The sequence below is a fragment of the Electrona antarctica genome, assembly GCF_951216825.1.
Source record: "Electrona antarctica genome assembly, chromosome: 1".
NCBI lineage: Eukaryota > Metazoa > Chordata > Actinopteri > Myctophiformes > Myctophidae > Electrona > Electrona antarctica.
The window spans coordinates 44,805,806-44,829,992 of NC_136806.1; the positions used below are offsets into that span (position 1 = coordinate 44,805,806).

General features: G+C 42.4%; 1 protein-coding gene across 3 annotated transcripts in view; it reads right to left on the minus strand.

The window, feature by feature from the left end:
* Positions 1-962: 962 nt before the first annotated feature.
* Positions 963-24,187, minus strand: part of klhl3 (kelch-like family member 3) — a 28,650-nt gene continuing 5,425 nt past the window's right edge. For 2 of the 3 annotated variants that reach the window (XM_079499278.1, XM_079499279.1), the window contains 13 exons: positions 23,705-23,811; positions 23,025-23,146; positions 19,677-19,839; positions 19,449-19,558; positions 17,399-17,515; positions 16,395-16,544; positions 15,688-15,805; positions 13,982-14,179; positions 10,217-10,318; positions 9,247-9,375; positions 7,329-7,469; positions 6,074-6,217; positions 963-5,419 (listed from right to left, as the gene is read on the minus strand). In XM_079499278.1, the coding sequence (XP_079355404.1) occupies positions 5,391-5,419; positions 6,074-6,217; positions 7,329-7,469; positions 9,247-9,375; positions 10,217-10,318; positions 13,982-14,179; positions 15,688-15,805; positions 16,395-16,544; positions 17,399-17,515; positions 19,449-19,558; positions 19,677-19,839; positions 23,025-23,146; positions 23,705-23,811 (1,630 nt within the window). In that variant the 3' untranslated portion in view covers positions 963-5,390. Of the gene's footprint in view, positions 5,420-6,073; positions 6,295-7,328; positions 7,470-9,246; positions 9,376-10,216; positions 10,319-13,981; positions 14,180-15,687; positions 15,806-16,394; positions 16,545-17,398; positions 17,516-19,448; positions 19,559-19,676; positions 19,840-23,024; positions 23,147-23,704; positions 23,812-24,187 lie in introns of those variants that run through there. The other variant, XM_079499280.1, reaches the window with a different exon arrangement.

Sequence of the window (24,187 nt, forward strand, 5' to 3'; positions counted from 1 at the left end):
GTCCATGAGCCAGAGCTCCAAAATGTTAACGTTAATTATGAATTGAGTGGGCAAAACCATACCTATATTAGATTGTTATCACCATGACACTTCCCCAATTGATTACTTACACGAAGACAATATATTGTATTACAAATTTTACATTTTTAAATATGCAAATGAGGCATTATGTAGGAAAATATGAAAAAGCTACTACTGTGGAAGGGTTATCATGTCTTAATTTACTTTTATTGATCCTATAAACAATTTAATATAGGTCTAGTTTTTCCCACCAATTTTGGAGCTCTGGCTCATGGACTAAGAACCAAAAAGAACTGAACCGGTTCCCATTGGGAACCAACCGGTGGAAAGGGGGTCAAAAAGCAAACGCTCTCATAGTTTCAGTTCTGGATTTCCCAGTATGTTGATTATCACATACTGGGGGTATTTCTAAGGTGCTGATCACGAACATTCTCTTGATTATCGGGTGATAACATCCGAAGCGGGTGCAGCAGCAGTTCTGGGTGAACCGTGCAGTCGGTTTTTGTGAAACTTGTCAACATGGTAGAGGGCCATGCCAAACGGTGACTATGCGAAGCCCATGACCATTGGCCAAAGGGTGGCGCTATAGCACTCAATTGAAAATGCAAACTTTGAAGTTGGCAATGAAACGTTGATACACATGTGTACAATTTAAACTGACCCCGTCAAAATTACAGTCTTCTTTTTCTCAAGTTCAGACAGTCTTTCATTTCTGGCTTATTGTGCGTATTGTTCTTATTGCCTTCTTTCTTGGTCCTGCCTTATCACTGCTTGCAGCTATATTTTGTATTTCAAATGCTTTTTATGATGCAGTTTTTTTGCACTTTTTCTTAATGCCTTTGTTGTAGGCTATGTAGCTACTTTGAATTGCCCTGTTGAAATGTGCTATACAAATACTTGACTTGCCTCGACTCCACAAGCCTTGAGCCAAAGACACCAGATAAAAATGCAATTTTATTCAATAAAACTATCAAGAGATTCCAGTCCTCAGAAACCAGTATAAGTGAAGAAATTATTTTTGGCAACACTAAGTCCTTGTTCAGCAATGATGAAAAAACTGCTACTTTCCACACAGAACAGATTGTGCAGTACACAGGATTGTTCAACGTTGAAAAAGGTTATCATTTCCTGAACATCATATATTAGGCATATTGTCTCTGTCGGGTAGAAAGCTATTATGTTCAAAACTGATCTACTAACAGATCTCAAGCTCAAAACGTGGCGCTTTGTGCCACGTTTCGAGCTTCCAGATCAGCTACTTTTTATACCTTTGTGTGACACTGTAGTATAATCAAGTAGGGCGTTAACTTACGAAAAAAACACAAGTTAAAATATGGAGATAAGAGGTTTCCGGCCGACAGCAACGATATAAAATCCCATCATAGGGTGAACTCCGGTTCTACGACCCATTGTGCCCCCTCACCAGTTGAACAAATACCCAACAGTACTGTACATGTTTAGTTCACATCACATCCATTAAACTAGGTTGAGATGTGGTTCACAACCCGCTCAGAGTCAAAGATCAAGCTGCATTCTACATTAGATCATTCTATCACTTTAAGTAGTCTTTCGGCCATGAGACAAGAAGCCATTTTCATAAGGTAAAATTCCCAAAGTGCTAAATGCATAAGTTGAGACTTTTGGAGGCTACGGACTGCACATTCCACACAAATCAATTCAAACACTAATGTTAATACATTTAACAACCTTCAACTATGACAACACTGACCTCTACATGCGAAGTCATCCATTCATGAACCAGGTTCATTGGTTTACAAGGCCCAAAACCAAATGTGTTCAGGTTAATAGCCTTGAAATAGAATTCCCCAAATCACTAACTACTGTAATTTCCAGAAGGGCATATTTTTTCTTTCCTTCCTTTTTGAGGGAAATATGTTCAAGACAATGCGGTGAACAATGTACTGTGGAGCTGTGCAGAAGTAGCTCAAAAACCTCCAATATACATGACAAGTTGTGATGTCTAAATATTTCCCATTTTCCTTCATAAGTTTTGGAGTATACATTTTGCAGTAGTTTCTACAGTATATCTGCCACAATTCTAAGATTAGAAATAGTATCACATTCTAGATAATTGTAGAGATAATAAAATCAGTACTGCCTCACTAAAAGTTAGCATTATGTGCATAGTCTTGCATGTTCCTCTTTTTTTAATCTCACCTGCTTATTGGTCCATTTTATGGCTAATGACTTTACTGGACAATTTCAAGATGCTAACAAGTCTGTTGGTGTGTTGAATTATATAGTCCTATACATTCAGTCCATTCTGTTACAGATAAGGATTGGAAGGCAATAGGTCAGTAGTGCCATCCAACAGACAGACAATCAGGAAGTCAGTCATGTTGACAGACTGGCAGATGTCAAGCCATCAGATGGAGATGGGTACACATTCTAGGCAATTAACCGGAAATATATTGAAACCAACATTTATAACCAATAACCCACTAAATCTTGCTCATGTAGGTTAACAGATAACCTACAGAACAGACACAAAGTTTGAATATTTATCGACTAAATCAATTAGTCTGATTTACCACTTAGCCCTGTATTATACTTTCTTGCACTATAGAATCCACAAAACTAGTGTAATTTGCATTGTTGACCTATTTCTAACATATAGCGCAACTTTCGTTCAACTTTGACCCCTCTGTCACATGGAACAATTTTTTTGTGTCCAGTATCACTACGCCAGCAGCAGCACAAATACATGGCTTTGAAGTCATATTGCCCAGCCCTAACATCCATCCCATCAACCAGTCTACTGCCAGTGTGAAAAAGGGGATGTATACTTTGTTGTGCACAGCTGTCAGCGCATCAAACATAGCAGCTCTACAAGCTCACATGTCGTACGTAGCGCAGCATGTTGTGGGCTTCAGGGCTTGTAGATTTGCCATTTTGGATGCATGGCAGATGATGGCACCCGTGTGCAACCAAGCATAACATAAAGGCTCAACAGTCGGCGTATGTCTCCAGTGCATTAGAAGTGACCATAGCAAACTGAGCCCACTTGATCACCTTGCTTGCATCTCTCTACATCAGTGGTTTTCAACCAGTGGTCCAGGGACCACCAGTGGTCCCTGAGGGGGTTCAAGGTGGTCCGTGGACCGTGGCTCAGATGCCGAAAAAAATGGGCCTTGATATGAAAAAGGTGGAAAACCTCTGCTCTACATCACTGGTTCATGGTCTGTACCTCTGAGAGTACAGAGGGTTACGTTTGGGACGCTCCTCTACACTGTACAATCATATTCGTGTTTATTTTACCAAGTGTGTACAAATGGAACCAAATGCACTCTCATGAGTTACAGACCTGTGAGGGTCCAATTTGGACCCCTGGTGGTCCCCGTAGCCGGACATAATGAACACGTGACCCAGCACACCCATGATGTGGGCAGATTTCAGAATGCTGTAGTCCATCTCTAGCAGATTATTTAGAAATTCCCTTTTCAGAACTTTTACATTTTTTTTTGTTTGTTACGTTTTTTTCCCCCCAGAGGAAGTTGATGCAAATCATTATTTCACAAGACAAAAGAAAAGTAGCACAAAAGAATATTAAATATGACACTAGATTTGCATATCAGAGTTTCTCTACATTCTTTAAATATAATTAATAACCCCTAGCATTATATCAGAAAACTCTAGAAAGTTCAAGTCGCCAAAGTTAAGAACAGTGTTCTACAATAATGTTAGGCCACAACTCAGTCAGGAATTCCAATTCAATCAGAAAACAATTTGGTCCACCGTTTGGCAACGCCCACCGATGCCACAGCAAGTAGTTAGCCTGAAAGAGCTCTGTGCTTTTTTTGGGCATAGAGGGGCGGAACAAATGAGCACTGGAAATGGACACGGGCTCCCTATAGAGCGTCGCAGTCCCGCCCCCTTTCATGACGATGCCAGGCCCAGGAAATGTAACTCATGAGTGCATTTTGATTCCCAATGCATTTTTCCCATAGACATTTCAAAAATAATTTATTTAAAGACGTTTTTTTCTTCTAATTATTTGTTCGGCCCAAACAATTGTGTTTGTCGTCATGATTTGTCACGACAAGAGTTGGCTTTGTCCGCGGCGTAAACGTCTTTAAATAAATACTTTCTGAAAAGTCTATGAGGAAAATGAACGGAGAATCATTTCCTGGGCCCTGGTAGGGGGCGGGACTGCGACGCTCTATTGGGTCACCAATCTATGTGCCCGCCTCCCCTCCCCTGTAGTACACAGCGGAGAACACTGACTTCACCAAATTTGGAGCTATGCCCCTCTGCACTTTTCCTGAGGCGTTTGCCAAGGCTTTCATTTATTTATTTAACAAAACGCCTGCCGTCTCCGAGGCTAGCAGTCGATTAGTTCAAACTGTCCCACAGAATGACCGTAAAGGAGAAAAGCCGGAAGCTGTGCATGAATACAGAATTATGTTTTAACCCATTAAAACCAAGAAAGCATCTGTGGCATTTTAGATTTTAGCTAAAAAAAAAGTATTATTTTATACTTTGGCTATTCAAAAACCGCACAGACACAAGCTCAGTTCGTGCCACACTACAAGCAAACATTTGTGCAAATCTTTGAATATATATATTTTTAACGTATTCTTTTAACTCAAATCTTTACTTCTGGAAGTGGGGGGGGGGTCGGCGGGCAAATATAATTGCAGGTGTCCTTGACATGAAAATGTTTGAGTACCACTGATATAGAACACATTTGTATAATTGGCCTCAGGTCTTAATGGATTAAAATAGCTGGCAATTTTGTCGGTTGCCATTTGTTTCCGTTAACAAAGAGTGTTGTCAGTGTGTGTGTGTGTGTGTGTGTGTGTGTGTGTGTGTGTGTGTGAGAGAGCACCGGAGAGAACAGGTCCATCAGTTGACAGAGTCGGTCACTTTGATCACTCTACGTTCTGTGCCGTTTGGCTTAGGTAAGTCATTTCCCTCCTGCAAATATAAATCTTTGCAACAGCAGTTCAAAATGAGGGTTCAGCGTCTCAAACTAAACCTGTAACCTGTCAGGGTCAGGTAAGAGACTAAGCACAATGGGAACCTTTTTGGCATTTGAAGAGGATGACGATTTTCACAGAGCTGCTATCGTGTTAGCAAGTACTTCAAAATTCTGAATCGGAGCAAAAAAATGTCCTCTCCTGCCAGAATGTCTGGGGAAAGCAGCAAAATTATCACGCGGGGCAGTACCCAACCTCAGGGGCAGTACCCCATCCTCAAGTCCTGTTGGCGTTCTCCATTTGGCCCAGTGTGCATCTCTGACTGTCCATTTGGCAGGTTGTGCCTCAAACCTCAGAGAATCTCAGTTCTGTTGCCATAGTGTTGGTGTTCTGGTGGGGCCGTCCGTCAGTGGCCCAGGGTTCCCTTAGTCATAATGGCTTGTCAATCACTGCCACTCCTGTAGGAGAGAGTGAGGCAGACACAAAGAAAGGACTTGCGATAAGATATTGCGATGTTATTGTCACTGTATGGAAAATACACAAAAACATGTTTTAGTGCAACCACTTAAAAGCATCAACAAAGAAATATTGATACAGGATCATTATGCAATAAACTGTCAGGTAAGTTGTAGTCAACACGGTCATCATAGTCTGTTGTGTATAATAATGCTTTTTGTATTTTAGGGCACTAAAACATATTTCCCCAGGCAGGGGCCTATCACCATGATGTTACGCTACTGGTCAGTAAGATGCAACAGTCACTCAACACATAAATGTGTGGGGAGGAATTAACTGTCATTACGACGAAATTGGGGAGAAAAAGGGCGTAAACATAATTGGCTACATTAAAAGAATAATAATAGGTCAACAGTGTTTTTTAACCATTGCTTTTTATGGAATAATAAATAATAAAGGATTTTCTTGAACTAAACATAGTTGCCTTGGACCTTCAAGTGGACATTCATTTTCTTCCACTGTGATTTTTACAAAGGACTTAAAAATAACTCTTTCTATATTTAAAGGACCCACAAAACGCTCCTTTTATCTGAATAATAAAAATAACACTGTGCATTTTAGAAACCTCAGTCCGGCTCGGTGTCTGTTGGGTTCACCTGCATAGCTGCGTCCGTTGCTCATGTTGGTGGGGACCAGGCTCCACTTGTCCGTGGCCGGGTTGTAGTACTCTACCGAGGACAGGTTACACGACCCGTCGTCTCCTCCAATCACATACAGCAGGCCGTTGATGGCACACACGCCTGCACACAGTCAGCGGTGGACTTAAGTCAAACTATCAATACTGCCATGCAGAAATACTCGGTTACAAGTAAAAGCCCTGTAATCAAAAAAGTACAAAAGTATTGGCATCAAAATATACTTAAAAGCATGCATTATACAAAATGTCCCACTTCAAGTTTTCAAACGCATAAAAAGCGTTTGAAAATAGCAGATCTACAAGCTTGTTTGCTTGTAGATCGGCTATTTTCAAATGGCCGAAATATATACATAGTGCTATAGTGCTTAATGTACGTTTTCTAATAATAATACAAATCTACAAATAATAACTAAAGTTTTCAAATAAATGTAGTGGAGCAAAAGTACAATATTTGGATCCAAGATGTAGTGGAGTAGAAGTAAAAGTATTGGAAACTGAAATACTCAAGTAAATACAACAATTTCAACATTGCACTAAGTACAGTACTTGAGTAAATGTACTTAGTTACTTTCCACCATTGCACATGATCACCATCATTACAACTTCCTTCCATGTGATCGCATGCAGACTCTTGTCATGGAATGTTTGCCAGGTTTAACTCTGCTAATAAACAAACCGCAATTGATTTACGTTTGGACACTGACGTTATGTAATGTCTACACGATTGTCAGTCACATATTTAGGCCGGTCACCAATTTCACTGTAACACTGCCATGCTGGAGGACAGATGACGGAGGGAGTGAGGAGGCAGACATTATTGGAATGGGATCTATGCACACACACCATTTTGGAAAGAACCTTCCTTACTTCCTTCACAGGTGCTACCGATGATACTAATGAAGACTCTGTTCCATTCTGGTCAAACAGAGTCAGGGTGCTGCTATTTTGCATGTTGGCTCACTGGAAACACTCTGCTACACCAGTGGGTCACAAAGTGTCCTTGAGTGGGTTCCAAATGGCGTTATGGGGGTCCTTGAAATAAAACATTTGAGAACCACTGCACACTGCAGCCTTAATTAGTATCATCGGAAATAACTGTGAAAGAAGTAGTGAAGGGGCCCGGAAGTAGGAAGAGTTATTCTGTGTGCATATAGCCCATCGGGCTCATGGAATTCAGCTCCAGTCTGCCTGTACGTTGTTGCGTGAGCGCTGACCTGCGTTGCGGCGACACATGTTCATGTCACACACCAGCCTCCAGGTGTTGGACTGGGGGTCGTACACCTCCACACTCTTCCTGACCAGTGGTCCGTCGTGACCCCCTGCTGCATAGAGCTGACCACCCAGTACACCCACACCTATATGCATGCGCACACACACACACACACACACACACACACACACACACACACACACACACACACACACACACACACACACACACACACACACACACACACACACACACACACACACACACACACACACACACACACACACACACACACACACACACACACACACACACACACACACACACACACACACACACACACACACACACACATTAGTAATCTGAAAAGTTTTAGTCAACTAAATCTACAGTTGATTTTGTCGACAAAAAATATTTTGGAGGGCCTTGATGGCGTAGTAATAGCAGATTTTACACTTGGTTGCATGCTGACAATAGCCGATCTACACTTGAGCGCAGCCAAACACAAATTTACTTTTAGTTTTACTGGATCTCTTCTCCACTAGACCCTCCCTAACATTTTAGTCTAGTTTTTATTTGTTGAAGAACTGAGTTTTAAATAATCATGGCTTAGTTTTTATTTATAGTAAAAACTAAGGGGTCAATTGAATATTTTTTGGCAGTTTAATGACACACGCGTGCACAAGTGAGTAAAGATATAAAAAAATCTTGTAATATCTGTACATGTAATTTTCTTATCCTACGCACAAGGATAAAACAAAAGATACACACACACACGAAAGATGAGAAGGTAAGTACGGATAACTGAATTATGTTCTAGCACACAGTTTGCCAAACAGTGGGTCAGAACCAAAGAAAAAGAAAATCACGGTACTCCATCTTTAAAAGCGGAAATGAAAATAGCCGATGTACAAGCTCACAACGTGTTGCAGAGCAACGCGTTGTGAGTTTGTAGATCTGCAATTTTTTACTAGTTTTGGGTCATGGGCTAAAAAGGCATGGGAATCAGTGTTCTAGCATCTGTTGTACACACACATGGAAAGGAACAACCCCGAAAGAAAACACACACATCATTGTGGGGTGGATGTAGTTAAGTATTTCTCCCCTTTATCTACACCCAGATAAAACAAAAACATACTGACTTGATATAGTACAGAATCCATGTTATATGTTCACACACCACAAGATGGTGCTGGTGCTGCATAGCAAAATTATATTTAATCATATTAATGTACTTGTAGAGAGAGATTGTGTGTGTGTGTGTGTGTGTGTGTGTGTGTGTGTGTATCCTTGACAGCTAATACACCAGATGATGTTGTGGTTGATGAAGAGTCCAGAGAAGTGTCTGCACCTGACCATAGCCTATACTAGAGGAAACTTTTATGACCATGATCATTAAATACCAACCACTCCAGTACATACCATCTCAGAGTTGGGCTATAGGTGCAGACTACTTGTTTTAATATTTGGCAGCTTAGGAGGACATACCCAAGGCTGGTTGTTACTGGGATTCAACAACTTGGGATGCCCAAAAAGGAGGCAAAAAGTTGGCAAAGTATTGTGCTGTCTCTGCTATAATTGGCAGCCGCCACATCTGGCGGAGAAGCCGTTACTTATACCCATAGAGCAGTGGTTTCCAACCTTTTTCATATCAAGGTCCATTATTACAATTTACACTCTCAAGAGTTAAAGATCTAATAAGAGTCCATTTGGTTACCAATCCCTTCAAGGACAGCTGGTGGTCCCCGGACCACCGGTTGAGAACCACCACGAAGGATTACCGAGTGACATGCTTATTGTATCATGAAGACATGTGCCATGATTTTGTGAATGTAACCACACTGCACCTACTGGTATAATTACTTGTGTCCTTGGATGCTCTCCTTTGTGTGGACATAAATCAATGGTTAAAGTGTGTCTACCTGCGCCACTGCGTCGTGTTCCCATGTCGGCTACGTAGCACCATTGGTCCGTAACGGGGTCGTACTCCTCCACTGTGCTCAGGCACTGACGGGAGGCCCCATCATATCCTCCTACTGCATACAGCTTCCCTGTGAGAGAGAGAGAGACACACACACACACACACAGACACACACACACACACACACACAGACACACACACACACACACACACACTATATGTTTTGACTTGTTTGGCGAGCCAGACAGACAAGGTATTTCACAGTATGAAAGATTGGTAATATTATCCTAATCCAACAGCAAAGTAATTCAAAGTCATTTTAGATGGAAAAACTAACAGCTGGCATGGAATACCAAATAACTCGCCCCTTTACCAACTCGCCCCGAGCGTACAGCCGGCGGAACAGTGCTGCCTGGTATTCCTAACACATTCTGGGCGGGAACCCCTTTTGGTGTTTTAACTAAGCATTATGTCATACTTTAGCTATTGAAAAATAGCAGATCTACAAGCTCATAGAGCGCCACCGAGTGGTGCGCTACGAGCTTGTAGGTCTGCTATTTTTTTTTTATCGTGAAAATGTGGCACAAATCTTTGAATATATATTCTTTCAGAAGACTTTTTTTGTATTTCGACATCAGGCCTAAATGAGTTCAACGGTTAAACCTAACCTTATTCCTAACCTTAACCTCAGTAAAACTATGCCTAACCCTATTCCTAAACTTAACCCCAGTAAAACTACGTCTAACCCTAAACGTATTTCTAACCTTATTCTCAGTAAAACAAAATCAAGAATTCAAGAACCGCCGCACCGAGCGGTCGGCGTGAGGTCGGCGGAAAAAAGCAGGGGCGAGATGGAATTGGGGCGACCGTACCTTTTACCCTGGCATGTTCTGAACTTCTGATGCAATAATCTGGTATTCCAGATAAAAACAAATGCACATACGGTATACGTTTTTTGGTGTGTGTCTTACCGTCGACCACCCCCACCCCAACACTGCTGCGCCGCGTGTTCATGGGGGCGACATACGTCCACTCATTGGTCTTAGAACTGTAGGCCTCCACTGTAGACAGGCCTAAGAGAGAGCGGGAGAGAGACACAGGTGAAAAGAGAGAAAGTGGATACAAATTACATAATAATTGTGACGGGCCTAACTGTAGTTTCAGGTTTAAATCATAATTGTGACAGTCCTATCTGTAGTTTCAGGTTTAAATCATAATTGTGACGGGCCTATCTGTAGTTTCAGGTTTAAATCATAATTGTGACAGGCCTATCTGTAGTTTCAGGTTTAAATCATAATTGTGACAGTCCTATCTGTAGTTTCAGGTTTAAATCATAATTGTGACAGTCCTATCTGTAGTTTCAGGTTTAAATCATAATTGTGACAGTCCTATCTGTAGTTTCAGGTTTAAATCATAATTGTGACAGTCCTATCTGTAGTTTCAGGTTTAAATCATAATTGTGACGGGCCTATCTGTAGTTTCAGGTTTAAATCATAATTGTGACAGTCCTATCTGTAGTTTCAGGTTTAAATCATAATTGTGACAGTCCTATCTGTAGTTTCAGGTTTAAATCATAATTGTGACAGTCCTATCTGTAGTTTCAGGTTTAAATCATAATTGTGACAGTCCCAGGTTTCCAGAAGGTGGCATACCCGTTTCATATTCCAGTTCATACCCGTTTCCTATTCCAGTTCATTTTCCCACCGCTTCGTTTGATTGGCTCAGCAGCAGATTGGACCGTAATCAAAACGTGAAGGCGTCATATGTGTGTCCGGGTTCAAATCTGTTGCCGAGCCAATTAAAATAAGTTATGGAAACATGAGCTAGAACAGGATATGCCACCCAGCCATGACTATAGCTATGCAGAAGAGAGGCTGACAGAAGAGGGAGAGAGAAAGGGAGAGTGTGAGAAACAGAAACACCAAGATAACAATACAGGCAAAGAAAAGGTGTATGAGCGATCCACCCACCTGCTGTATTCAGCGTAAAACTGCACTGTGCTCTAGTCAAGTGCAAGAGTTTCAAACTGTTTGAACTCAGGGCACCCATGTAAATAACTTTTTTCGTCCACAGAAACCTGCACCTTAAGAGGTTATGTCACATTACCAACCGTAGTACATAAACATGTACATCTTTCCCCCTAAGATACAGTATGCTTGATATTTAACCACTTGGACCCCAACACCTCTATTCTGGGGTGACCATTCGCCAAAAATAGCCGTTCTTCAAGCTCATATCACAACGCGGGGCATTGTGAGCTTGTAGATCTGCAATTTCTGGCAAAGAGATTTGGCGTAGATCGAAAAAGAAGGCATCAAGTAATTCCAGTGCAACCCAGGTCCTAGTATAGAGGGTATGCACATGACATCATCATACCTGGAAGTTATGTGGGAACGCCCACTGAGTGGCAAAAAACTACTTTCTGGCCTTGACAGCCCATTCATCCAAACAGAAAAGTCCTGTCTGATTGCATTAAACAATGTTAAACTCACCAACATTGCAGCTGTATGAAAAGCTTGAATTATCCTCTATCTGTAAAGTTTTTGTTTCATAAAAATCCACCATAGAAACGTTATGAGCTACTTTCTGTCAAGAAATGCCCTGCATTTGATTATTTTTCTAAGTGTCAGAGTGCTTGTTTTCAATAACACAACATTTTGCTGCCTGCCGCATTATGTGACATTTAGAAACAGGTGGTACGGTTGAGTGATTTCCAACGAGCGCTTCCAAACTCCAACACTCCATGCTGCTCAATGTTTTGCCACTCAGTCTAGATGAGGGGGGCGTGTCCTTATGGGAAAATCATGCCTGTGCATACTCTATAGGGTGGCCGTGAAACTGAAGTGATAGATGAATTCCAAATATGATCAAAGTATTCTGAGGCACCCCTGGACTTGCGTCAAGGCACCCTCGGGTGCCACAGTATCTCACTTCGAGAAACCCTGCTCTAGTGGCAATGAAAGAACAAGGAGTCAAACCCTGTAGTACAATGAACCTGCTGCTACCACACACACACACACACTATAAGGTTAGACTCCGCCGCAGTGGTGTCCGATTAGAACTTAACCGGGATGCCGAAACTTCTGACACAATGAGTGTAAGGCCAGGTATCAATATCTGGGTTGTAAGGCCAAATATTCGGTCTCATGCTGAAGGTCTGTTGTGACAAGAGTAGGGGTTGCTGATAGCTACCAACTAAACCTCTTCTGATCCTTCTTTTATACGGTTTGGTGGATCTGTGTCATGACGACGATGCCAGCCAACTGGGTACGTATGACGATGCCAGCCAACTGGGTACATATGACGATGCCAGCCAACTGGGTACGTACGACGATGCCAGCCAACTGGGTACGTATGACGATGCCAGCCAACTGGGTACGTATGACGATGCCAGCCAACTGGGTACGTATGACGATGCCAGCCAACTGGGTACGTATGACGATGCCAGCCAACTGGGTACGTATGACGATGCCAGCCAACTGGGTACGTATGACACCCACACACAAGCGAGTGCGCACGTGCGCGCCCTGGGCACCTGCCTGATTCAAGTCGAATTGATTTATCAAGCTTTTTCAAACAAAGAGGTTTTTGTCTTTCCAAAAGATATGAGATACATTTGTACTCAAATGTATCACACATCTGGTAGATATGACAACGGTGTGTGCAGGCATGTGCGTATGTGTGTGTGCATGTTGAGTTGAGACAGATTGTAAACTGTCCTGAGTTTTGAGTCTTCACTCCCACTCATGCCATCAGATTTCCTGACACTGGCAAGAAGCTCATTCCAAGCAGTGACACATCTTGTTTGTGTTCACTGGTCAACAGGAAGATAGTGATTGAGGTGAGCAGCTGTGTGACATCCTACTGGTCACTGCACACTATCACTGCAACATCTGTCAAGGTGGCGGTGACGGCAGGCTCAAGCCTCAGTTACACACACACACACACACACACACACACACACACACACACACACACACACACACACACACACACACACACACACACACACACACACACACACACACACACACACACACACACACACACACACACACACACACACACACACACACACACACACACACACACACACACACACACACACACACACACACACACACACACACACACACACACACACACACACACACACGATGGTGTAGTGCGGTGCCTCTGTAATTTAACTAGGATCACAAGTACAACACAAACCTACAAAAAAAATATAAACTATAGGATACCAGGTAAACAATTAAACTAGTATCCGTCTAAATAATCATGTTAACATTGTGGTCAAGAAAAACTAGTTTAGTTAACCCATTCATATTGGAAAAGCATCAATGTCATTTTAGATTTTTGTGTTGGCTATTCAAAAATAGCAGCTGGTAACTTTGTGACGCCCTTTTTGAACATTTTTGAACAGTCTTGAAAGTGTGAGAACTTCTGATTTAGAAGGCATTTGTAGAATCGGCCTCAGGTAACAAAAACATGCGAACAAATAAATGACACACAAAGGCCACTTTGAACCGGTTCAGTTCTTTTTTTCCCCGCCTAATTATTGAACCAGTTCAGAGTGTTTCCACTGATAACGTTCAGAACCCTAAAAGTTGGGTTGGAACTGGAACCAAAAGATGGCCCCCGGTTCCGTGAAAGAACCAGGGTTCCAAGAATGTAGAACGGAACCAGTTCTGGAAGCAACGTTCTGTTGGTGGAAAAAAGGGGCCACAGTACACTACCTATGCTTCCATTGAAGCCGCCCACAGCGTAGAGCAGCTCCCCCAGCACCGCGGCTCCCAGCGTGCTGCGTCTCTCCTGCATGCTGGCCGCTGCACTCCACTGGTCCTTGACCCCGTCGTACGCGTCCACCGTGCGCTCCCGCAGCGAGCTGTTGAAGCCCCCGACGGCGTACACCCGGCCCCCCACGGTCACCACACCTGCAAGGAGGACGGTGACGAGACACAGAGGGAGAGCATGTTCACATGATTCTTATTTTTCCCAGCTTTGTTCGTTTGTGTGAATTTTAGCGATGGTTTGATTGGCTGAGCACCGCCCAAAGCGATGATTTGATTGGCTGAGCAAAGTACACATTGAGGATAAAAAGTGAGGACAGAAAAGTGAAGAAGCCAATTGCGATTGGCCGGAATGTGATGATATATGACGACAAGAGTGCCCCTCACTTCACACAGGTTTGATATTTAAACATGCTTTGGGCTTTATTTAATTATTTACAAAGTAACGTCAAAGGTGTTTGATTTAGAAAGGTAAGACCATCCCAATAGAGCGTCGCAGTCCCGTGTCCTCATAGACATTTCAAAAAGTATTTACTTAAAGACCTTTTAAGCCGTACAAAGCCAACTCTTGTTGTGACAAATCATGACAACAAACAAAGGTTTTCGGGCCGAACAAATAATTAGAAAGAAGAAGAAAACGGCAGGTTACAACACTTTTTTTGTTGTTTTTCTTCTTTGTAATTATTTGTTTGGTCCAAAATATTGTGTTTGTTGTCATGATTTGTCACAACTCGAGTTGGCTTTGTACGACGCTTATAAAGTCTTTAAATAAATACGTTTTGAAATGTCTATGGGAAAAATGCATTGGGAATTATTTCCTGGGCCTGGCATCTTCATGAAAGGGGGCGGGACTGCGACGCTCTATTGGAGCCACTAGAGGTATACAAATCCTACAAATGGTCTCCTAAATGGGCACCGTCCAGATCTTGCAGAAAAATAAACAAAAGGTTATCAACTATTTGATTAATCAAAAACTTATAATCATTAATCACAAAAAAATAGAATTATAATTAAGAAAATAATGGATAGATCTGGATCCTTTAGGATTTTAACGTTAGTGGTCCGATTCCCCGGTTCCCTGTAACGATTCCAATAGGGGGTTCCAAATGAAACCGTACAGGACTGTAACTCAGAGTACAAGTGGAACTAGAGATGCTCCGATAATTGGCCACCGATTGGTGATGGGCCGTATCGGCCGATATTCACTCCGATCTGTGTTCGTCAAGTTACCCTATCTGGAGAAACTGATCTTTTACACCATTTAAGTGGTATGAATGTCAATCAGATATATAGTATAATATCATTTTTCATCTTTGTGACAGGCCAAAACATTCTCCCCTTCCTCCCAACACAGAGGAAACAGTTTTGACATATACCAATTTTAGAAATATTCAAATTTTCCCATTATGCACAAGATCGGTATCGGCCGATCATGAGAAAAACAATCGGCGACAGGGATCGGACCCCAAAAAACACCTGATCGGTTCCTAAGTGGAACCAAATGGACCCGTGTACACTCTCAGGTTTATGGTGGTCCTTGAAATAAAAAAGTTAGAGAAACACCGTTTCCAAATGTAATGGAACCGATTCCGGTTCCTCAAAGTTCCGGATCCCAAGCCCACTTTCCAATCCATCCTTGTGAGGACACTGACCTGCACGGCAGCGTCTGGACGGCAGGTCTGCTACCTGGTACCAGCGGTCTTCTTGGAAGTCATAACACTCCACACTGCGGATGGCCTTAGGAGCCTGGCCCCCCACCACGATCATCACCTACACGCATGCACAACAAACACATTATTTATGATCAAAGTTGGTGTAGAACGGTGGTTTCCAAACTGGAGGTCGGGACCCCCAGGAGGTTCCCAAATAATGTTGGGGTCCCCCCAGATGATTGGCTTAATGTGCAACATTGTTTTCTCACTCATCAGTAAACAAACCAACAGACAGTATAAGTGGTATACAGGGTATCTGGACATTTACAACATGACAATTTGAGCACTTTTAAGACCTTTTTAACACCAAATTAGCCTTGTTTGTATTACATAAGAAAGAGGCAAACATTGCGAAAAATGCTGATCTACAAGCTCACAACGTCTCGCAGTGCGAGACACCCGTCTCTACAGCTCTTTAATAAACAGAAAATACATTTGCAGGGTTCTTTGCGTCACCACTTCACTTGTTTAATCTGTATCCCGAGTTCTCTATCCTGATTGGATAAAATTGGTATCCTGACCTGAAAATTCTGTTTAATAAAGAGCTGGAGAGACATGGAGACTCCCGTTACTGAACAAACACTATCAGAATATAGAGCTAACGTGTGTGTGTGTGTGTGTGTGTGTGTGTGTGTGTGTGTGTGTACCTTTGGTATGCTGATAGGTGTGCGTGGCCGTGTCCTATCGGTCTTTATAAGGTGCCTCTGGTCTGCTGGTAGTAGGTGGTATTTCATGGCCTCGATGAGGAAATCCTTGCAGGTGTTGTTGTTCTTGATCAGAGCTTCCTCCTCCACGATCTGACACCCCAAACAGCACATTTACAAATGACTTGGTATGATGACGGTGGTAGAATGTTGGTGGTAGAACGTAATCTTGCTCATGTAGGTTAATCGGATAATCAAAAGAACATTTTTGTGCTTATACATCAACACATTTCTTTTCATCGTTTAATCCACGTTTTTAATATGTCTTAAGTAATACAGGGTTTCCATCGGACAGAGTGGGATAGGTGACGTCATCGCAAAAAACATCCGTCGCACCGGCATGCAAAGGGTTCTGGGAAATTGAGGCCCAATGCATTACAATGGTGGCGGTGCCACACAAAGTGCACGTTTTTTCTCTTGGAATACGATTGTTTAATCACGGCATTAAAACTGTTAATGAGCAATCAATTAGTTGTATTTTCTGGCTTAGATCAATGGAACTAACGAACTATACAGTATATTTACTATACAAGTTCCTATTCATTTGTATTATAATAATGAAAACAAAAATGTCAAGGTTTTAAAGAAAACATACAGTACTATGACTTTTTTTTCATATATATATATATTTTTTTTAATATTTAATGTTATATTATGATTCAAATCTTCATGTTTTGCCAATTATTTGGGGGCCCACTTGCAATTTCCTCACGGTTTGAGAATCAGCTAGACTTCGAGGAGAAGAGCCCATAATGTTTACCTGTACCAGGTAGTCCCTGGACAGCAGAGGAGAATCAGCTAGACTTAGAGGAGAAGAGCCCATAATGTTTACCTGTACCAGGTAGTCCCTGGACAGCAGAGGAGAATCAGCTAGACTTCGAGGAGAAGAGCCCATAATGTTTACCTGTACCAGGTAGTCCCTGGACAGAAGAGCCCATAATGTTTACCTGTACCAGGTAGTCCCTGGACAGCAGAGGCAGTCTGACATGCTCCATCAGTTTGGGCATGTGCTCCAGCCGAGACTCTTTGTCATTTTTTATCCACGCTATCATGGCCTCAAACACCTGAGAGATGGATACAACGTTATAGACAGACAGTAGATAGAAGGAAATACAGAAAGATGGAAACAATGAAATGGAGAGAAATGGACAAAAGAGGCGTTAAAGCGGACTATTGGATCCAAATTCAGACCCTTGCCAAAATTGTACGCTTTAACGGAATTTGGATAAAAGTGATTAGACCAATCCCGTCATCTAGACTCCAGACAGTTGCGCCGTGACTGACAAGTTGATCATCAAATCCAGGCTCTGACATTTTCAAATTTCATTTATAAACATGAATTTGGTGTATTGTTTCAACAAAAAACGTTTGCTATGTCCAAAGGATTGATTGATTGAATACTTAATTAACACGCTTGTAGTAGTACTGTGACAAAGAGCACGTTACATGGATTAAAACAAAATAAAATCTCACGACTGAAAATGTTTGTGTGACCAAGTCCTAATGTGCAATTTGTGAAACTGTGAAAGGAGCCGCCCCACGCTGATTCCTAAACAATTAACACAATATGTTTTAGTAGCCTAATATTGTTCCTGCTGCTCTACACACTGCCAACTAACAGGTGAAGAAATCACAGATCGAGGCTTTAACCTTTGCTATAATGTGAAATATCAGAGACTATTTAAGATTTTATAGAAGACACTTCTGTTTTGATTTTGCCTGTCTTGTCTTTTTCCTGTTTTAAACCTGTTCAGCACTTTGGTCGACCAAGTCGTTGACTTCTGAACATATTATTGCTCTAATCTCTAATCTTATTGAACACATACTATCTACAAGCGAGAGCTTGTGCAACATGCTTCCATACATGCCGACTTCTAAGGAATCCAAATGACTGAACTCAGTCGGGGGCCTGTGGCGACTGAGAACTTTAATCCATGAGGTTTTCAGAGGTTACACGAACACAAAAAGCCTCAGGGGGCTTGTTTCCATTGTGCTCAATTGTACTCAATAAGTAATACATATACAATACATATTGGAAGAAAGCTCAGTAGCCTCATAATAAGGTAATAAAGGTATATACAGAGAAAGGACGGGTGGAGGCAGGTGCCAAGGTGTTCAAAGAGTTAAACTATGTTCAATTCAGACAGAAAACCAAACGTTAGTTTAGACCTTGGTACAGTCACATTCATTCCTGGGACGTTCCCTGTACAAATAGTTTCAAAGTGACAATAATAACGCCAGTGCACATTCCAACCCATGGACTTCCCTTCAGTTTCAAGGATACTAAACCGCATCTTTATAAAATGTTCTATCGAAATATTTTTAACATTCTACTTCAGTGGTTCGCAAAGCGGTGTCCAGGGAGGGGGTTCCAAATGTAACTGTAACTGCGAGTGTACAAATGGAACCAAAGGTTTGGCTTCATTTGTACACTCTGAAAGTCATGGCGGTCTTTGAAATTCAAACGTTTGAGAACCACTGTCCCATTTCATTCAGACACACCGTCCATCCATCGGTCTGCCTAAGTCCGTTTTATACTTCAGTGAGAATAACTGAGGCTTGAGCCTGCCATCACCGCCACCTTGACAGATGTGCAGTGACCAGTAGGACGTCACACAGCTGCTCCCCTCAATCACTCTCTTCATGTTGACCAGTGAACGTAGCAGACAAGATGTGCCACTGGCACTGCTTGGAATGAGCTTCTTGCCAGTGTCAGGAAATCTGACGGCATGAGTGGGAGTGAAGACTCAAAACTCATGACAGCTTACAATCTGTCTCAACTCAACATGCATGGCCACCCACCCACACCCAATGTATCTCATATCTTTTGGAAAGACAAAAACCTTTTTGTTTGAAAAAGCTTGATAAATCATTTCGACTTCAATCAGACCAGGGCACCAGCCAGCTCCTATACGTGTGCACGTACTAGGTACGTGTGTGTGTGTGTGTGTGTGTGTGTGTGTGTGTGTGTGTGTGTGTGCATGCATTTATACCTACCTTCTCCTCAGTGGAGACTGTCAGTTTGTCACTGGAGATGAGGCTGCAGACATGCAGAAGAGACAGACCAAGAAACTCCTCTCCCTGTACAACCTCCACAAAATGCTGCTCTGTAGACACGCACACAAACAATTAACATACACAAATACATGCATGATAAGGGCTACTTCGACATTTTCCTGACAAACTCTGCATAATTGCCAACAGTGCACACACAAAGTCACTGACCAGCATATGAATGAGCCTGGTTGAGAAGCTGTGTACAGGCGTGCAAGTCGGCGAAGTCCCTGATGCCGAGACAGTTTGTGGAGTGGAGCTGAGACTGGAGGAACTCGCAGCACACCTGACGGACATCCATCAACTGGAGAAGGCTGGCTGCTGGCAGCAGGACCTAGCAAACATTTCAGTCCAAAGTATGACTTTATTATAATATGATGTTTATCAATTTGGCCAAGCACCAGGCAAAGCTATGAACTCCTCTGACCTGACCAATACTTTATCTATTAATCCAGTATCCTGGTCACTTGTCTTAACTGATCTACTACCAGCAGGCCGGCCAGCCAGGGAGTCAATCAAAAGCTTGCACAGCTTGTAGATCTAATATTTTTGGTGCTCGACACTGGTGCAGGCATAACCCTGCCAATGCTGCTGCCAGCGGTTATTTCAGGCTAGACTGAGTTTATCTCAAACCAGTCAGCCATTCAATCATCAGTCCATCAATAGTCAGACAGTCAATATTAGTCAACCAGTCAGTGTACTACTGTTGATGGTGCAGTGCTGCCATTTGATACATCTATACAGGCTACTTAACTAGGTCAGTGAGAGACTGCTGTGAAAAGCCCTGTATTCTCTGCAGAGCTCGCTCTCTCTCACACAGTCTTACCTTGTGTTTTTCCTTCTCTCATACACTGAGCCCCTCTCTTCTTTAACTAACACACAGCTTTATCGCTTTCACTCACTCCATGTTACAGTATGTGTGTGTGTGAGTGAGTGTGTGTCTGACATTTTCTGTGCACAACTGCCCTGGGGCCTTCTTTCCTAACAGAGCATGAACATGTCTGGGACTCTGCTCTCAGCAGCTGTGACATGCTTACACACACTCCCCCCCTTCAAAATAGCAGCTCTACAAGCTCACGATGCATTATGATCGGCTATTTTCCTCCATCTATCTTCTACCACTTATCTGGAATCGGGTCGCATGCAGGGGTAACAACAACTAGGACTGCTTTCAGCTCTCTCACACACACACACACACACACACACACACACACACACACACACACACACACACACACACACACACACACACACACACACACACACACACACACACACACACACACACACACACACACACACACACACACACACACACACACACACACACACACACACACACACACACACACACACACACACACACACACAAGTGTTGGAAGCGCTCGTTTTCAGTAAAGCAAACTCCTGCTGCCTCCACATTATGTGCAAATTCAAAACAGGTGGATCGCAGGGCCGTTGAATGATATCCAACGACCACTTCCAAACTCCCAAAAAAAATCACCTGCAAGGAATTTCTTGACAGGAAGTAGCTCATAACATATCAACGAATTTTTATGAAACAACCACTTTGCAGATAAAAAGAGGATAATTCAAGCTTTTCGTACAGCTGCAATGAGTGAGTTAAAGCCTGGCTCGGCCAGACTCATAGCGAGGGTTCACTGATGTTTCCTCCCCGCATAGAAGAATCTTCAGTGAATCCCCGCTAGGAGTCTGGCCGCGCCAGGCTACTCCACTGCAGCCATCAGGCATCCGTCAGTGTCGCGTCAACACAGGGAATGTTCCCTTCTTAATCAATGACGGTTGCGTTTGGATGGCGTCACCCATTCGCCCCGGTTCATTTTGTGACGCCGTCCAAACATGAATTGACGCAACACTCAGTGGAGCCCAGGACTTAGGCAGATAAACAACTGGACTAAAAGTAAAAACAAAATTGTGTAGCGCTGCATTAGAATTGGGTTCTTGCACAATATGGTTTTCATTTGCATACATGCAAGCACATACACAAGCAGTCAAGAAATATAGCTAACTAACCAATCCCCCCCCCCCCACCTCCACACACACACACAAATCAAGCAAGCCCACTGTTAACAGTGAGAGGATTTCCTGTTTCTCTCCATGCACACTTCCTGCACTAATAATGACAGGAAGTATCCTGCCTGCTGCCCTGGACACTGGCTAGCGCTAGAGCCATTTGTCCACAAATAGTTTCATGCCACCCAAATCCATAACAACCTGACCCTGTGCATTCACTATGGGCTACAGCTCCCTGAGGCAGTGTTCTTATGTCTTATAACAACCTGACCCTGTGCATTCACTATGGGCTACAGCTCCCTGAGGCAGTGTTCTTATGTCTTATAACAACCTGACCCTGTGCATTCACTATGGGCTACAGCTCCCTGAGGCAGTGTTCTTATGTCTTATAACAACCTGACCCTGTGCATTCACTATGGGCTACAGCTCCCTGAGGCAGTGTTCTTATGTCTTATGTGCATTATAGCCAATGCAAGGCAGAAGCCAAAGACTAACTGCTACACTTTTACAGTCCACACTAGGTTTGGGAAATAGTTAACCTACCAAAATAAATTAAGCTTTGCCAGCTGAAAAAGATCAGGATAACAATAAGGCTGTGGCAGTGGGTGGTATAGTCTAGTGTAGTGGTTTAGAACAGTGGTTCTCTGCATTTTCTGGATCAGGGCCCACTTGAGAATATTGAAAGTTTTCACAGCCCACGTGCTGTGTTAAGGGGTCAGATGGGTGGGCCGCTTGCATTTTCAGAACATAACTAACAGAACTAACGTAGTATATGTTAAGTTCCCATTTATCTGTATCACAATGAAAACTCATTCTTTTCAAGATTTTAAGAAAAGAATCACCATGATTTTTTTTTACATAACGTTTTTATTTAAATGTTTACATTATCATTAAAATTATAAATGTTAAGTGTTTTGCACAGGTTAAGAATCACTGGTTTAGAACATGGATGTTCTATAACCATGTATGTATATGTGCTAAAAGAGTTGATTTAGACCAGTTTCTTTCTTCAGTGAGTGTAAATGGAGAGAGAAAATGTAATTTCTAGTTCCTACTCACAAGAGTGATAAAGATGCAAGACAATATTTAGTTATATCATGGCCAAGTAGCTACACAACCCAATTTGATATCCAATAGCAGTTCAACAAATAAAGTGCAACTTATATTACATACAGAACTTGCTCCAAGTCAGTCAGTGCGACTGACTTGGAGTACATTCTACTGAAATTCCCTTTCAGGTTGAGAGAGGAGAGGACAGGAAGCTTCAGAAAGAGAAAGACCACACCACAGTAGGATATGGGAACTTAAGAAAGATGTATGACAGAAGTATGACAATTAGGAGATGTAAATACACAACAGTAAACATTAAAAGTACTATTCAAAGCTGTGCTGATAAGTGTTCCATAAACACTCACAAGTAGATGCCTGGAAGCCATGAATCAACAAGAATTATCCCGTCTCCACTCTCCTGACACTTGAACTGACCTGTACGTTGTGCTCTGTGACCTCTATCTCAGCTGTATAGATGTAGTCCACCAGTGTCCTCAGCGTTCCACCGTCCACCTCTCTGATCTCCACTTGTTGGGCTTTACTTTCACTCATATCACCTATGGAACATAGTGCATGCAACAACACACACACAGTCGTGCGCACATCAGAACACTGACATCTGTTTACTACAGTAGATTATCAAAAAATTAATTTATTCTTGAGGAAATCTAATCGTGCACATTCTGCACAACGTACAGTACATATATACTGTGTACTTTTATCCCATCAATGACAAATTGAAAGACACAACATAAGAACACACGACAGATCTTGAAGACACACACACAGACCAGATGTTTAAAGAAAACGATAACCACTGTGTAACAACTAGAAATGTTACATATCAATTTCATGCCAGACTGTGTCCATCTTTGAAGCCTGATTTATTTATGCATTTATTTATTTACTTAGTTAGTGGCATGCCAACAATAGCAGGTATGCAAGCTCACAACGCACGATTCTCAGCACACAACCAAGTCAGGCATAACATTGTGATGACATGCCGTCACGGATCATGTCAGATGATTCTGACATTCTGATCTGACAATATTCCCCTTGAAGAGACATCCTGTATGGTCATGGAGTGTAGTGGCCTGCCGGCAAAGTAACTGTACCTGTGAACATGGCACAGAAGTAGGGACTACAGGAGGCTAGGACCACCCGGTGAGCTGGCACCTCCACACTGCCTGCTACCAACTGGACATCACATAAAAGGTTTTTACTGCAAGGAGAAAGGGAGAGAGAGAGGGGGAGGGGGAAGGGAGGAGGAAAGAACAAAAAACAGTAACAGTGAGAACAATGGAGAAGAGAAAGAATCAAAATGGATAGAAGAGAGCTGGAAAAGAATAAAAGGAGAATGAATGAGACAGTAAGGCCCTATTTACACTGCAGTCAAATCCAGCCAAATCCGTTGTTTTTTGGGTGTGGCTCAAGTCGCATTCGTAAAAAATCGGATTCCATGTGACTTGTTTGGGTTTAGACTTATTTAAACAAATCAGATTCAGATCTGGATGGGGCACAGATGTGATTCAGGCTGGATTTAGCTGCCAGTGTAAATGGGGCCTAAGGCTTATTTATATTCAGTCAATCAAAATAAA